The sequence below is a fragment of the Cydia fagiglandana genome, chromosome Z, assembly GCF_963556715.1.
Source record: "Cydia fagiglandana chromosome Z, ilCydFagi1.1, whole genome shotgun sequence".
Classification (NCBI taxonomy): Eukaryota; Metazoa; Arthropoda; class Insecta; order Lepidoptera; family Tortricidae; genus Cydia; species Cydia fagiglandana.
In genome coordinates this window covers 38210430-38227175 of record NC_085959.1, presented here as the reverse complement: position 1 = coordinate 38227175, position 16746 = coordinate 38210430, and the positions used below count along the sequence as shown (strand labels likewise).

General features: G+C 38.8%; 1 protein-coding gene across 1 annotated transcript in view; it reads left to right on the top strand.

Moving 5' to 3' along the window:
* Positions 1-8676: 8676 nt before the first annotated feature.
* The window catches only part of LOC134679226 (rab GTPase-activating protein 1-like), a 66011-nt gene continuing 57941 nt past the window's right edge, over positions 8677-16746 (top strand). Inside the window, exons 1-3 of the mRNA XM_063538112.1 lie at positions 8677-8932; positions 11499-11636; positions 12823-12894. Coding sequence (XP_063394182.1) covers positions 8768-8932; positions 11499-11636; positions 12823-12894 — 375 coding nt within the window. The 5' untranslated portion in view covers positions 8677-8767. The remainder of the gene's footprint in view (positions 8933-11498; positions 11637-12822; positions 12895-16746) is intronic.

Here is a 16746-nt window from a genome sequence, read left to right as displayed (position 1 = left end):
TAGCCACCCTGTACAGCGCTATATATTATATAACATCGTGTGACTGGGGACAATATGATAGTCTGATAGTATTGATAGTGTTATATCATGTTGTCCCTGTCACACAGTGTTAAGTAACTGCCAGTGTATAAGCAACAGTAAGAATTAACTGTTATTTACTTTGCATACTTTTACTTTTTGTCCAAAATGCGATAAACAAGTGCTAATATCATAAACAGACTCTCAACTACTTGCAGATATTACTTAAGTTAATGATGCTTCTATGAATATTCGGCACTGCGCAGTCATATTTCCATTGGAATACTTATTACACCGTTACCTCTCTTAAGAATGCTTAACAAGTGCATTTACCTTAATACAAGTGCGCTTGCCTTAAAAAAACACTGATTAATTGATTATGATGATTTAAATTACTCGATTATCAATCTTAACTGTATTGAAATTAAGTCGATTATTACATTTTCTAGGGGAGGTAGAAAATTATTTCTTAATTTTATATTACGATAATACGAGTTGGTTTACTTTATTAAACCACGATGGAAACGATTCTTATACTTTATTGTTATAAATTTATGTTTATTGGGTTGGCCGTTCGAAGTACTTGACATTTGGCGCCAGCATAGGTTTTACCTACGACAACTTTTACAGTTGCAATTCCATTATTACGAGGTCGTGGGTGCTGGTAAAAAAGTCTTGTATTAAAGCTGTTACAGTCGGGCGTACATACCAGACCGCGACCTTGGTCCGGTCAGTATATCTCTTTCTTGCTCATAGCTGCGTCCTTAACACACGTACGGCGGACCACCTTCCACACGATCGAACAGGCATCGTACCGGACCAAGATCGCAGTCCGGTATGCCCGTCTGTTACAGCTTTTACGGTTGTATCATAAAATTATGTTTTATTTTAACATTTTGCTCGTATTCCATTTACATACTGTATACAATAAATGTTTTCTGCCGATCTGCCATTAGTTCGAACCGATTGTATGTAGAAACAGATTTATAGAGGCGAAAAGAGATAGTTATAGTTCTGTTAGCTTCTGCAAAGCGAATATATTGTTGTTATTCTAATTGCTGTTTTAGTTCAATGCTGAAAATTCATCATGGTAAATACAATTTTATTCCGCTGTGATAAGGTGCAAAATAGTATCTTTGGCGTCGACTTGAAAGTAATGAAGAAGTAAGTACGTAATGAAGACTTGATATTCTAACATGAACTGTTTGAAGCCATGGCGCATTACAAAGGAATTTCAACCTTTTTTAATACTGTATAAAGTACTCTGTAGGTAAAATGTTTCAAAAGAACCGGTAGCCCGCCCGCCCGGTAATTGCCCGCGATCATTGGCAGATGAACATTTAAATTTCGATCGTAACTTCTGCACAGAAAGTTGAAATTGCCTTGACTCTAAAAAGGTGATCTAATTCTATATTCGATTTTTACTCATAAACACTTCACAAATTCTATTAACAGTATTGGACTAAAACAGCGGTAGCTTTTAGAAATATATAAGTACAGATGTAGTGCATAATTATTTTCAATCGTTTCACTGAAACGTCCAGTCAGCAGAAGTTGCTATGCGGACCAGGTATTCAAAATTATATAGACGCGACTCTATTGTTTAGAGAATAAGAGCGTGTCAAGTTAATTTTGAACACCTCACCCGCTTAGCAACTTCTACTGTGTGAACATGTCTTGCTATTTCATAGACTAGGAATCATCTAGACCGAGTTTAGAGCAATTATTTCATGGAACCGATGATCCCAAAAATGCGGGGGTGCGCGGGACGAGGTGAGCGAAATCCCGTGCCGTGATTGGTCCGTTCAAAGACACGGACGTCACACAAAGAAACTTTCGACTCGAACATGGAGTAAAATTACCGTATGCGTGGCAGAGGGGGTAGCGCGACTATGCTCAGTCTAGAGGATGTTTTGTCTGTGTGCTATTTCAATCAGTATCGGTACATAAAATATTGAGGTTGACTGGAAGCAACATGACAAATACGAACGTTTCCGAGAAAATATGATAGGAAATATTTATGCACTACGAATGTAAATAAACTACATATATTGACCTAGCGAGGTGTTTTACGTGTTATTTTATTTATAACTCTATGTAAAGAGTCGTTAAGGTTAAGTTGCTCGACTAGTAATCTTGTTTCTATGTATCTCCGCTAGAGGCGCCACTTTAGTATAAATTTAAACTCCGTTTTCATATGCCAGATACCAAAGAAATCACTATTTGATAGAAATATTAGTGCCACGATGGCGCCATCTACTTCTGCTGTCAAACTCGGAAGCACTTTTTTTACTTTACGTCACTTGTTCTTTGGTTATTAGAAATTGCACTTTTAAATTATTAGATATACTAAAGTAACGCCCTCTAGGCTTCATAGTAAGCCAGATGAAAAAAATGTTTAAATGACTTATATAAATAAGCATTTTTTTTATGCTTTCCTTTTATGTTGCGCATAGCAATATATTAACAATGTATGTTCCTATTTTGTTGCTGTTTAGCTAAGGGCGGTATTCCACCTGTCCATGTTCTTTGTCGAAAGTGTATTTTGTCTCACATTATGCTTAATGAGAGAGTGAGACGCAATGACATTGGACCAAGATATTGGACAGATGGAATCCTTACATACAGTTACATGTAAAGTGCTCACAGTGCGGTCAAGAGGTTACTGTGCCACTTCATATCGCTTACACTTGTGACTGACAATTTCTGAACCTTATTGGACGTACATTTGTATTGCGTAATTGTTTCCCATCGTTTTTTCATGGAAACTTTCGTATTTGTCTACTTCAGTCAACCTCAGTGCTTTTTGTACCGGGGCTAACTGAAATAGCAAGACGCGTTCGTACGTTTCCGATAAAATACGTTGGACAATAATTATCACTGCATCTGTAAGGTCTATTCAATGGTCAGTTCAGATCAAACCCCGTTATTTCATTGAAAATCTGAGTTGGCGAAAGTATCTACCTTAGGGTATTCCCTAAGGTCCAAACTATCCAACCAACCCTAATTACACCATTGACGCCCATACTACGTACTATACACAAAGATGTTTGAAAGGGGTGAGTAAAAATAGTTCCAAATTCTAAAATAACCGTTTTTCGTCACCCGTCTCCAACTTCGCCTTATCATTTTTCTATTAAAAAAAATACTAAAACTTATTTCAAATCCTAAATGTTCAATTAACGTCCTAAATGGATCCCATGATACAATTTACAATAGAATTATTGTTTTATGTTGGTTAGGCGAAGTTATGTACTAAACCCGATGAGGGTTTTTATTTTATTTTATTAATGCACTAAACATGAATTACTGGTGCGTATTTTTGCCAACCCATATTATCAATGATCACGGGGTTTAAGGCCTGTGCACACCGGCTGCGTGGGCGTGACGTGCGCTTGCGGCGTTGTAGTATACAGATCCTTATGAGAGACGGCACACCGCTTGCGTGACGTGTGCATGTGCGGCGCCAACATTTTGGGGCACGCGCACGTGCACTCACGTACACGCAAGCCGGTGTGCACAGGCCTTTAGACACAAGTTACAAAGTGGCGCGATCCCTTGACTGTATAAGTCAGGGCTATAACCGCGAAAATCGAAGTTCGCAAATTGCGGGGATTTTTCTCTGTCACTCTAATTAGTAATTACGCCTGCGTTGGAGTAAAAGAGAAAAATCCCCGTAATTTGCGAATCTCGGTTTTCGCGGTAGCCGCTCTGTTGAAGACTGGATGTCAGTTGCCATGCATTTTTATTTTAGTACTTATTTATTTATTTGTATTTATACTGAATCGATAACTGTGTTCTTATCGCTACGCCTTAACTGTTTTACGTTAGGGGCAGATATGGACAGACAGAACCGAAGTCAAAAATATCTACACGATACTTTTTGTACTTTTTCTAATAGATGGATGTATCAGTTACAATGTCAAGTGTAAAAATATGGGAAGACGCAATCTTTCATTGTGCAGGCAGGCGTGGCTCACTCCGCGATTTCGTCGCGTCACTACAAGTACATGCGGCCACACCCGTTTTGGTGTCTAGCAGTAGTAGTTGCCGCGCATCTCTATTGAACGGACGCCTGCTCGCGCTGGCGTCACCTTGCGGTCATATCTGTCGTGATATACGCGTTTTGTTAAAGAGTGAACCTTCTGTACCTAGATATTATTTATTTTGTGATGCAGGTACGAAGCTGTTTTAAAGGTAAAAGATATAGCAAATGAAAAAACTATATGTATAACATTTACCGAGATTATTATTAAAGCGTGTATCTTTTCGCGTAAGTAGAATCCAATCCAAAGTGAAAGAATTAAGGTTGAATTTTAAATTGTACTATGCTTAAAAAGGCGGAATCAGTTTTTGAAAGATGCATCCACATAGTATTTTTACATTTGATTGTATATTTGATTATGAATGTCTCTGCATCCGCAAAATAAATGTAAACTAAAGTATGTACTACGAATCTGCATAAGTTACTTGTATAATGTCGAACGGGACAATTGCAACCATGGGGCAATGGCAACTTTAAGAGTATAAACCTCTCATCTAATATTATAACCCGAACACGGGATCGCTTCCAGATTTCGATGGAATAGCATGTGATTTTTGAAGGGTACTTAGTACAGTCGCCATCAGATATATCGGAGCGGCCAAGGTGTTCACAATATCTGAACAAGCACTCTAACGCCTTGACAATAGAGGCGTGTTCAGATATTTGTGAGCACCTTGGCCGCTCCGATATATCTGATGGCGACTGTACTAAATTAGTTGCATTTACCGTATAATTGCAATTGCCTCTACGGACCTTACATTTTTTTATTGTTACTATTATGATATTAAGTATTACTACATGTAAGCCAACCGCTGTGTTCAAGGTGTGTCTTCGTTGCAATTATTGTATTATTAATAATTCCTAATTATCTCAATCCAACCAGGTCTCATTTATGAAAAATATTAATGAAGGACAGAAAAGATTGAGCTATAGTCTGAAACAAATCTTATAATTATGTACTACGTATACAGGCTGATTTCGGGGTCGTGGAGCAAGAGAGCCAGACATCATACAGAATCCAAAGATGATCCTAATGATGTTGTTAATTATTGTTTATCACTAATAATGATGATTATTTTCCAGATGACATATGTATAGGAAAATACATTTTTGCATACAATTTGGTGACCCTACTCAATGTGACGTCTTGTCGCTTTCCATACAGCGTATGTCAAAAGTCATAGGGTGACCATAATTACTTAGTATAACATTAATTTTACTTGAAAAATAAGAATAATTAAAGTAATTATCTTTTAATCAAATACTACGATATGATAATGTGGATCATTTACAGAGTCAGAAAAAGTGGTTCTGGATCACGACCCAGAAATCACCCTGTATACATACAAACTAATTCGCATAATCAAAAGTTCGGATAATCGAGGTTAAATTATCGGCTCGATTCGAATTTTAAGATACCTCAATTAATAGAGCTAGAAACGATATGGTTTAGATATGTCAGTGTCAAATGTGACGTTTCCTTAAATAAAAACGTCAGTTTTGACACTGACACATCTTATCCATATCGTTTCTAGATCTTAAAGTTCGAATCAGGCAGTGTATTCGTTACCGACTATATTCTCTACAGCTCTACACCATTAACCCTTTAACCGCCAGAGTCTGATATATAAGACATTACATATCCAGCTCATTTCGCCACAGTCTGATAAATAAGACAACGATCTGATTTGGTTTTTACAGCACATTTATAACTCCCGTAACTATGCCAACCTTACTCTGCGTGGTACAATTACTGTTGGTGGCGACACGAGCACGCTCGATCAAAAATTGCTGGCGGTTAAAAGGTTAATACTAAAATGTCAATACTGTTCAAATGTTCAATAGTCATTCAAAAGTTGATAGCTGGTTTGTTATTTATAATTAACATAATCCGATGTACTAAGTTATTTAATAAGGTTGTATTTAATATTCAAAGTCTACCCCCCTTATTCATAAACGTTTACTAAAGTTAACAAGCCGATAATACTCGTTTGTCCCTTTCCATCATACCAATACGTCGGAAAGGGACAAACGTTTATTATCGGCTTGTCAACTTTAGTAAACGTTTATGAATAAGGGGGTACATATTTGTAAACAAGCTTCGCATTGTAATTTGGCCAAGTGTCAAAGGGGATCAACTTTTTCAACTCTCTCCGCTATATTTGTACTTTATTGGGTAAATTAATTTTTGTTTCCTGAATTATTAATTTACAGAATAATAAATAACAAAGTTGATTGACCCGATAGTAAATTTCTCGGTGCCTTATGTCTAATTTTTGCTACAAATAAGGAATCCTTTATGGAATACAAATAATACAATAATCATCGCAAATCAAGGAATTATTTATTTATTTTAAAATATATAACATATTATGAGTAAATAAATATAGATGGTCAAGCAAATCTTGTCAGTAGAAAAAGGCGCGAAATTCAATTTTTCTATGAGCCGATATCCCTTCGCGCCTACATTTTTCAAATAGGCCGCCTTTTTCTACTGACAAAATCTGCTTGACCAACTATAGTTATATATAAAAATTACACTAGTTGATCCTCTTAAAGCCGATGAAACTGTCTTTTTTATAATAAATGTATCTATAATAAGCAAACAAGCAAAATCGCTAATATGCTTTGAAAAAACATTGTGGAAGAAGTTATTTCACGATTTTTAATTATTTGAGCTCAACGTTAAATCGTTTATAACGATTTGTGACACGTTTATTAGTTGTGTAAATTTAACTAATGACTGTGAGATGTAGACTTGCGATAAGCTTAAAATGTAATAATTAAACATACTGCGTTCACAGCAAGCTCACAATCGTGTTAGGCTCACTTGCACCATCCCAGTAACCCGGGGTTAAGCGGTTTAAGCGTCAACCCAGTGTCAAATTGTACTGGTAACCATGATAACTCCTGGTTTAACCGGTTAACCCCGGATTAGTAGAATGGTGCAAGTGGGCCTTAGTACCATAGACTTGGACCCTACTAGCGCTTAAGTATTTCATGTCATTTCGGCTATTTTAATTTTTTTTTTCCAAAAAACAATTCACATCGGTAGAGAAATGCGACCTGCAGAGGAGAACATCCGGACATACGAAAGAATTTTTGTCTAAGCTGAAACGGAGACCTTCGCTGACGCTCGGTCAATTATCATTAAATTAAAGCCATTGAGTATCGCAATCATACGAGAAGTTTACTATAGTGAAAATCTACTACTATAGTAGGTTAATCTTTACAACTTTTATAAAACGGCTCCCATGAGGCAAAATGTAATACTACAAATACTAATTCATATTATATAAAACTATGATGTTTTTCAGAGCATATACGATATACTCAGTATACATAGGTATAGGTACCTAATTATTAATATAAGCACAACGCTAGTTAACTATGAATCCCACTGCCAAACCAAACCACATACACTGTCAAATATTTATCAGTAACTGTTAAATTATGTATTTACAACAGATTATATTTTTTCGTAATTCGGGTTTTGTTGTGTAGTGATTGAGGCATGATCGGAACATTTGAAACTTGATGCTGAGTGCAAATATAATTGTTATCTACTTTGGTTTTTTATTCCTTATCGAAATAATACCTCTTCTGAGGATCTACCGCAAGAACCAAAATTCGCAAATTGCGGGGATCTTTCTCTTTTACTCCAATGAATGCCCGCAATTTTCGAATTCGGTTTTCGCGGTAGCCGCTCAGGTGTAGGGTTCGAACCCACGCTCCCTCTCGGGAAGTCGTACGACACGACACTAGACTAGGTACCTAAGTTTTCATTAAGTACCTAAAGTGTCATTCTATGGAACTTGCTAACTATGTAAACAAACCGCCATACTGAAATCATCATTCAGTGACAGTTTCAATATGGCGGTTTGTTTACATAGTTAGCAAGTTCTATAGAATAACACTTTAGGTAAGCCCTGGTTATTAATATCTTCCGGATATTAAACATTTTCAACTAAATAACATGCATCTTGTCCGTGATATCCCCCATTTAAAATAATGGTCAGGGCCTTTTCCATGCCTTTTCGTGGTGTTTAAAAGTCACCTTAATCAGGGCGTTCCGTTCCTTTCCTAGCCCAACAATGGGGACTACCTGAACTTTATTGTCTAGACCTTTTTACTAACTGCAACCAGTTACATGTGAACTCTCACAAGAAGTACACGCGTAACATGCAAATGCGATTCAAAAGTGATTTAAAAATCTAAAAAAACATGGAAATCTAAAATTCAGTGATCTCTTATTTAATTTTTGTAGTTTCATGTCTTGGTAAAAAAGTTGTTAATATAGAAACTACAAGAATTTTAGGAAACTGTTTAAGTGAACCGTATAAACAACATGTAAGTTATGTAAATAATATTTAATTAAAAACGATTTTTTTATTAGATTTTTTTTGTATAAACAAAATATGTTTTGACAACGAAGTGGTTGCGTGAAACGGAATGTATTTTTCTGGCTTCCATTATCTTGACATTTTTCTTTTGACGTTTGTACACTCCATCGGTAAATATTGAGTTAGGTTTTTTGCTTTTATTATCTCAAAACTGTAGAACTATGAAAATGTTTTGTTCTCGGAAGAGGACCTAGCTATGGATGGGTAAGATCAGCATTCTTAAGTTGATTGTATTTGGCCGTGTGTGTTAATTTTCGCTGTGTTTGTCTGATTTGTTTAGGGGTTGAATTTGGCTTAATCGATGTTCCTCCAGCAGTGTACAGTGATGGAGCTCAATGCGTATCGAGCAAATGAGGTTTTGGAACCGGTAGCCGTGCAGTACTGCCCTGACAGCCCGCGGTCCGCGAGCCCTGCGCCCGTCCTGTCCACAAATGTCTGCTGTGACTTGGAAGACATCTTGAGCGACGTAAGTGTATGTTTTTTGTCCGCTCTGGCAATTAGTGTGAACAATTAGGCTTGAACACGTCAGTATTGACTATCAAAGTGCAGTTCCATGTGCTATAACATGTTATATGCTGGTTTTATATTTACTTACTGCTTTTGTTATAAGGTTATGAAATATTTTATGAAACTTTATTATATTTTATTATCTAAATCAGTTATGCCGGTGAATACCGAGCCTGCTGCCATGCTAAGTAAACATTCCTTATTGACACACAAGTTAATATGCTCTAATGTGTTTGATCTATACTCCGTCATACATAATGGTCATCCCACCAAGTCTTAGTCAAAATAAGATCAATTACATTTGTTTTTATGTAGCAGTGCAATAATTCGATTTCATATACAATTCGATAATACAGACATAGTGCATTATTATTTTCCATCATATATTTACGTAAACATGAATGTGTCTTGCTATTTCAGTCAGTCTCGGTACAAAAAGTACTGAGCTTGTTTAAAGTATAATGACAAATACGAACGTTTCCGAGAAAATACGATGGAAAACAAATATATGTATACTATACTGTACTCATACTTGGAAGAAGGGTCATTCATAGGCCAAGCAATAAGAAGGTATAGAAGGAAATGCTAAAAACACAATTTTTGACTCCGTAACTTTGTTCGAACTAGTTAGGAGGTGAACATATCAAAAGTTCCCGTCCTTAGCCCTTGAACATGAACTTCATAGAATGAAACTAGAGACAGGTTAGGGGGGCTATATAAGGCTCCAAAGCCTATGTATCACTGCGACCATCCCTGATCTATTAGAACTATTAGAGACAGGTAATAATGCTGGCACTATCTATGTAAAGCTTTCACAGTTGCTAATCTCATTGAACATTTTATTAATTGATAGAAAGTTTTCATTCCAACAACTCAAATATGATGAAGGCTACTTGAAAGGATATGTAGGTGTAGTACCTACTATTCCTACTAATATCTGTTCTGTGGCAGTGGCCCTGCGAATATGGTTTCTAGATAGTTTTTCTTAGTGTTTTTGGCCAGCTGAACAGAACAGGACCTGATGGTCTGGAGAAGGACATGTCTGGCTGCATGGCATGTTTGGCCACAAGTTAGGTGAACATAATAATATCTGAGACAAAGGCCACATTATTAGCCTGTAGGCTAGCATACACCGAACCTAAGACAGAACGGCTTGGAGAGCACTGGTGAAGAGTGTTCACAGTCGTCACATCCCCCAGCTATTAAGATACGACAAAGAAGAGAGGTGGTTTTTTGCTGCCCCTGTGTTCTAAACTATAAATAACTACTTGCATTTGCGATTTCAATGTTTTTTAGGGTTCCGTACCCAAAGGGTAAAACGGGACCCTATTACTAAGACTTCGCTGTCCGTCCGTCCGTCCGTCCGTCCGTCCGTCCGTCCGTCCGTCCGTCCGTCTGTCCGTCCGTCCGTCCGTCTGTCACCAGGCTGTATCTCACGATCCGTGATAGCTAGACAGTTGAAATTTTCACAGATGATGTATTTCTGTAGCCGCTATAACAACAAATACTAAAAAAATAATAAAATAAAGATTTAAATGGGGCTCCCATACAACAAACGTGATTTGACCAAAGTTAAGCAACGTCGGGAGTGGTCAGTACTTGGGATGGGTGACCGTTTCTTTTTGTTTTTTTTTTCGTTTTTTTTTGCATTATAGTACGGAACCCTTCGTGCGCGAGTCCGACTCGCACTTGCCCGGTTTTCCTGCACTGCAACTATGATGCTTTGCAAAATTTTGAGTTATTTGACTCATCTGTTATGAAGAGGTACTATTTTATGTTAGTTCTATACACAACTACATAGAACATTAAAGCATTTTGTTACAAAGAATACTGGCCGCCTGTTTAAAATAATTTAGCCAATTGGTGTGCTATTTGCCTAAGCTCATATATGAATATCATCGAAATTATAGCTTTTATTGGACTGAGTTAAGGTTTGCTGTGAGTCGTCATCTCATGAGTAGATTTATCATCTAGCCTAGTTGACTGACCAAAAGATTTGAATCAATCACATTGCACGAATTGTACGTGCCTTGATGTGCCATATGCTTTATCTATTTATTTATATTTTTTTTCTCAGTCTATTTGAGTGTCCCACTGCTGGGCAAAGGCCACTCCCCCCATAACTCCCAAAATGCTTCCTCTGGCCAGTTGTAATGGAAGATGTCAAAGTCAACTCGCCATCTCCTCCTAGAATATTTTATATATGCTTAGCGATATTACGCTTTGATCACTAAAGCTCCCATGATATGAGCCGTGGCAAGTAAAAGCCGGGACAACGCAAGAAAGATTATGATGAATGATTTATTGCCAATATTGGTCATTGGTCCCCTCGGAACTTACAGTTATACGAGTGGCGGAGCGTCCATAAACCTCGATTCCCATTGGCTTGTCTGATATTCAGGCTCTTGGGCTATTCACTTTAAACTTATGAAGAAAAAGAAGGGCAACTCGGCTACGGCTTGCCTACTAAAAATCTAGATGTCGGTACTTGTATACACTGGCTCTAACTCTCGATTTTCTTTCAGGCCATAACAGAGTCGCTTCAAACCTCGCTACGACTGAACCACAGTCAGCTGATCAACCAAGAGTTGACCATACGGCCGGAGGCTAACATAGAACAAAACGTACCGGACGGACTAGACTTGTACAAGGTCATATTTGAGGTCAGTATATAAAAAAGATAGTGATAAAATAGTATTTTATGCAACCGTTGTTTAAGAGAGGTCAAGAAAGGCGAGTGGCGTGAGTAACAATTTGAGGCTAAGCCGAAGTTAATAAAGACGTCACGATTTTTTGACTCAGTTAAACAATGTTGCATACAATACTTTTTCTACGACCAACCACTTACTTTGAAATAAAATTAAAAATTTAACGAATCTTTTTAATTCAAGAAGTAGCAAAAATGGAGGGTACGGGCGGGAAAGGAATGAATAAATGAAATAAAAAAAAATATGTCTATGGTTCACTTATTTGTCAGAGTTACTGTATTTCAATTCAATATATTTCAAGTGGTCATTACACGAAGTATCGTAAAATCGCCAAAAAGATACTGCGTGTACGCACAAATTCTTTTTTGGGGAATAGACTAAGACTTGTCTTGACAACTATAAGGTAGGGTTTTAAAGGTGTGTGCACGACCCTTTAAATGACAAATAAAAGTACGGGAGTAGAAAAATAAGTTTATTGCATACAAAACAGACAGTACAATACAGAAGTTGTTGTAACATTGGGTGGGTGCATAGTAATGGGTTAAATAATATAGTATTTCCAGGGATCCCTGACCTAGGCTAGGCCTGTACCGCGGGAGACCAAGTATGTATTTGTATGTCATGAGTGACAGTTGTAGTATATAACAATTGTTGATTTATTGAATGAATCAGCGATCCCTTTTGAATGAAACTGAATATAATTAATAAGCCTTATACAAATTTCATGCATGGAACATACGAATACTTCACTCAAAAATACAGAGGTGATTTAGCCAAGTCTTTTACCTACCCTTTGTGAATAAAACACGTCCCATCCAAGTTGGACGGTCCAACACACTAAAGGCCAGATCACACTGGCTGCGTGTGCGTAGACGTGCACGGGCGCGTGCGCTAAAATGTTGATCGTGCACGCTCAGTCACGCGAGCGGTGTGCCGTCTCTCATAAAGGTGACAGTCCATTTCCCACGACAGCAGCACTACCATTCATTTACTATGGAAATTGACAATAACACCGACGCGTTCGTACCAGTGCAGCTGCGGTCGGAAATGGAATGTTACCCTAAGGATCTGTATACTGCTGCACAGACTGCTGTTCGCAGGCTTTGATGTATGTGTGTATCATGTAATCTTCTGTTTATAGGTGGAAAGCGACACCGAACCAGACATGGCTGAAGACGGAGTTGCAGTGCAGAATCACCCTCTACAAGAGCCGGTATGTATGCAGATTCAGATACGATCAGGGGATGGATTTCCATTAAAAAGTAACGAGAGTCTTGATAAACGGCGGTTCAGGCCGAATCATGCTGTCCCTTTCTAATATATGGCACTATCCCTTTCGGCTATTTAGGGTTGTCACTATTTTATATGCGGAAGTGCACGCAAAGGGACGTCAAGTCGTGTCAACTCTTATAATTTCTCGGAGAAATGCTGAGCCGAATGGAGCCGAGTTTACCCGAAAGAGGAGTTTCGCACCCCTGATCCAGGATAAATATGTTCTTCGAGGCCGCCATTATCATTAGTATGTAACTGGGAAGACACCAAGAGGAGTCCGTGTTTCTTTTTAGGGTTCCGTACCTCAAAAGGAAAAAACGGAACCCTTATAGGATCACTCGTGCGTCTGTCTGTCCGTCTGTCCGTCTGTCACAGCCAATTTGCTCCGAAACTACCGGACCAATTAAGTTGAAATTTGGTACACATATGGAAGTCTGTGACCCAAAGACGGATATGTAACGTAAACAAATGAATTTTAAACATAGGGGCTACTTTTGGGGGGTAAACGATAAAATTAAAAACAAAGTTTTGAAAACAATATCGTGTTACATATCAAACGAAAGAGCTCATTGTGAGGATCTCAAATATATTTTTCTTATAAATTTACAATAAAAAGTTTAGAAGTTATTCAAGAAAATAGACAAAAAATTACCATTCCCCCCCCTCTATCTCCGAAACTACTGGGTCTAAAATTCTGAAAAAAATACACAAAATAGTCCTTTACCTAAAGATGACAGGAAAACCTATTAGAAGTCTAGAGTCAAGCGTGAGTCGGATTTAAGAACAAAAATGCAGTTACGTTTTTTTAGGGACACAGCCGCAATGGTTTAAGTGAAACGTGATGTAGACAGCTATTGCGAAGGCCCTAGGCCGATATCTGCATAAGGCCGAAGGCCCGTAGCGTCCCGAAGAGGCGTGCCTTTAGCTTCATACGTGAGTCGGACTGAAGATAAAAAATGCGACTAGGCTGTATCTGGCACACAGCCGCAATGGTACTTGTTAGAAATGCAACGGATAGTAGTTTGGCCGGATACCGGATATTCGGCCTGACCATCGGCTGAATATCCGGTATCCGGCCGCCGAATATTCCAGCCGCCAGCGGAACTATACCTACATTTCGGTTTTACAGGTGCGCATTCTGCAGGTTTGACCTGTATCCTAGTGAACGTTCGCGCGCACACATTTCTAGGTGCGAATGAGTGCGCGTGCAAGTCAGTGGAATGTTTAAACTGTTTTAAAATAATAAACAAGTACGATTATGACCAAGACTGTTTCTTAAATCCAATTAGTTTACTCTGAAATCAAGCGATGTTACTATCCGGTATCCGGCCGGATATTAAAATCATGGCCGGATAGGCCGTATACCGGATAGTAACCGAATATCCGGTGCATCTCTAGCTACTTGTAGTACTGATTGATTAGGTTACTATTGCTACGTGTTTTAAAAAGCACTATACAGGATGGCCAAAAAAAAAGTGTATTCCCGTTGCCAACGTGCAACCCCGAAATCTCGAAGAAAAATTTGGCTGTTTCATACATTTTGGCTCGTCCGTTTTCTATGGGAGCATACATTTTTTTTCGCGATTTCGGGGTTGGTCTCATACTAAAAGTTGCTTAAGTATAATCTCAAAACCTCCTTGGCTACGGGAATGCACTTATTTTTTGGCCAACCTGTAGGTATTATTTCTCTTCGACCTTCGCTTTTATAACACTTTCGGAAGTTGTAGGAAGCAGGAGAGCACGACCCGTCGGACGCTCCGAGTTTTCAGCTCTATGCGGAGCTCGGTCTTCGCATTTGGACACTTGCAGCGCAATTCGGAAAATGAATTAGAGATGCACTAGATATGAAATAGTAAAGATATGTGACGTTCCACGGCAAAAGGTACCTTATGGCAGCAGGCGCTTACGCTATTATTAACGCCGCTCCAATATTCAGCCGGGGAAATGGTACCTTTTACTGTGGAACGTCACATATCTTTAGTATTTCATATCTAGTGGATCTCTAATTCATTTCCCGAATCGCGCCGTTGTACTATTGTTCGGCATTTAGTCTTCAGAGTTGTAGAGATATAAGCCACCACGCCAGAAAACATCATGTTACATTTGGTTTTTGATTGACCCATTTTCAAGACGTTTCACTCACGTCACGTTTCAGTTTCACGTACAAAAAAATTGTTGAAAATTGTGTGATGTACGGAACCCTTGAAACGCGAGTCCGACTCGCACTTGACCAGTTTTTTTTAATAACATTTAAATCGACGACAGACAATGTATGACGCGAGAGTTAAAAACACACGATTAAAATTAAAAACCTGAAGATGAATGCCCGAGCCATTCGAAAGATGTCGCGCTGGCTCGGACCATATACATAGTCACAAATTGACATTTATATGGTCCGATTGTGACCAATACTATCAGAAACCAGAAAGAAGGTAAGAAAGAAGGTAAGCGATCTTGGCATGTCTTTTAATTGAAAAACGCTTTTTAAAAATCAATAACTATTACTTATGAAAGCAGAACAATATAAAAGATCGTATTAGATTCATAATTGTTACATATTTGCCGTAACTTATTTTTAAAATACATATGCTTTGTGGACTTCTCTAAGGCGTTCGACTCTGTCAAGTGGCCCAAACTCTGGGAAACGCTGACGGCGATGGGGGTTCCAAAACACTTGGTACATCTCCTGCGAAGACTGTATGAGGATGGCACAGCGTCAGTTCGCGCAGATGACGTTCAATCGAATCACTTCCACCCCAGCGCCGGAGTCCGTCAGGGATGTATTATTTCTCCACTACTGTTCAATGTGTACACAGAGCTCATAATGAGGATTACACTTGAAGACTGGACCGATGGCATCTCGATCGGTGGCTTGAAGGTCTCCAACCTGCGATATGCAGACGATACCACTTTGTTCGCCACCAGTACGCAGCACATGGAAGCACTTCTCGGCAAGATGGAACGCGTTAGCCTTGAGTTCGGACTTAAGATAAACCGGAATAAAACAAAAATGATGATTGTCGACCGCATGAATAACAATTCTCCAGAAACCACACAAATTGCTAATTGTGATGTGGTGCAATCATACATTTATCTGGGAGCCTTAATTACGAACAACGGTGGATGTATCGACGAAGTGAAGAGGCGTATGGCTATTTCTAGGTCTGCAATGGACAAGTTGAGGAAAATATGGAGGAATCGCAACATATATAGAGCCACAAAAACCCGACTAGTTCGGGCACTTGTATTCCCCATATTCTTGTATGCCTCAGAAACGTGGACCCCGCGGGAAGTAGAGAAGAAGAAGATAGACGCCCTAGAGATGTGGTGCTGGAGAAGAATGCTCGGAGTATCGTGGACTGAATTCCGTACCAACGAGTCTATACTTCGAGAACTCGGCATCAAGCAGCGTTTATCATCTTTGGTGCAGTCTCGTATCCTCACCTTTTTTGGTCACATGTGCCGCCGAGGGGAGGTGGCTATTGAGCGACTTGTGGTCCAGGGAAAGGTCGAGGGTACCAGGCCACGAGGAAGATCGCCTATGAGGTGGACTGACCAGATAAAGGCGGCAGTAAATGGCTCATCATCACTACATGAATGCACGAGGAAGGCGGCTATCAGAGAAGAGTGGCGACGTGTTGTAAAGCTTGCCACCAACACCTGAAGTGATGACCACGACCACTCTGTCAAGAGTGATACCGACGAAGAAGAAGATTTTTAAAATGTGTTTTATATTTAAAAGACACATCAAGATTGTTTACCTAATTTCTAATGCTAAAAAAAACGAACTATA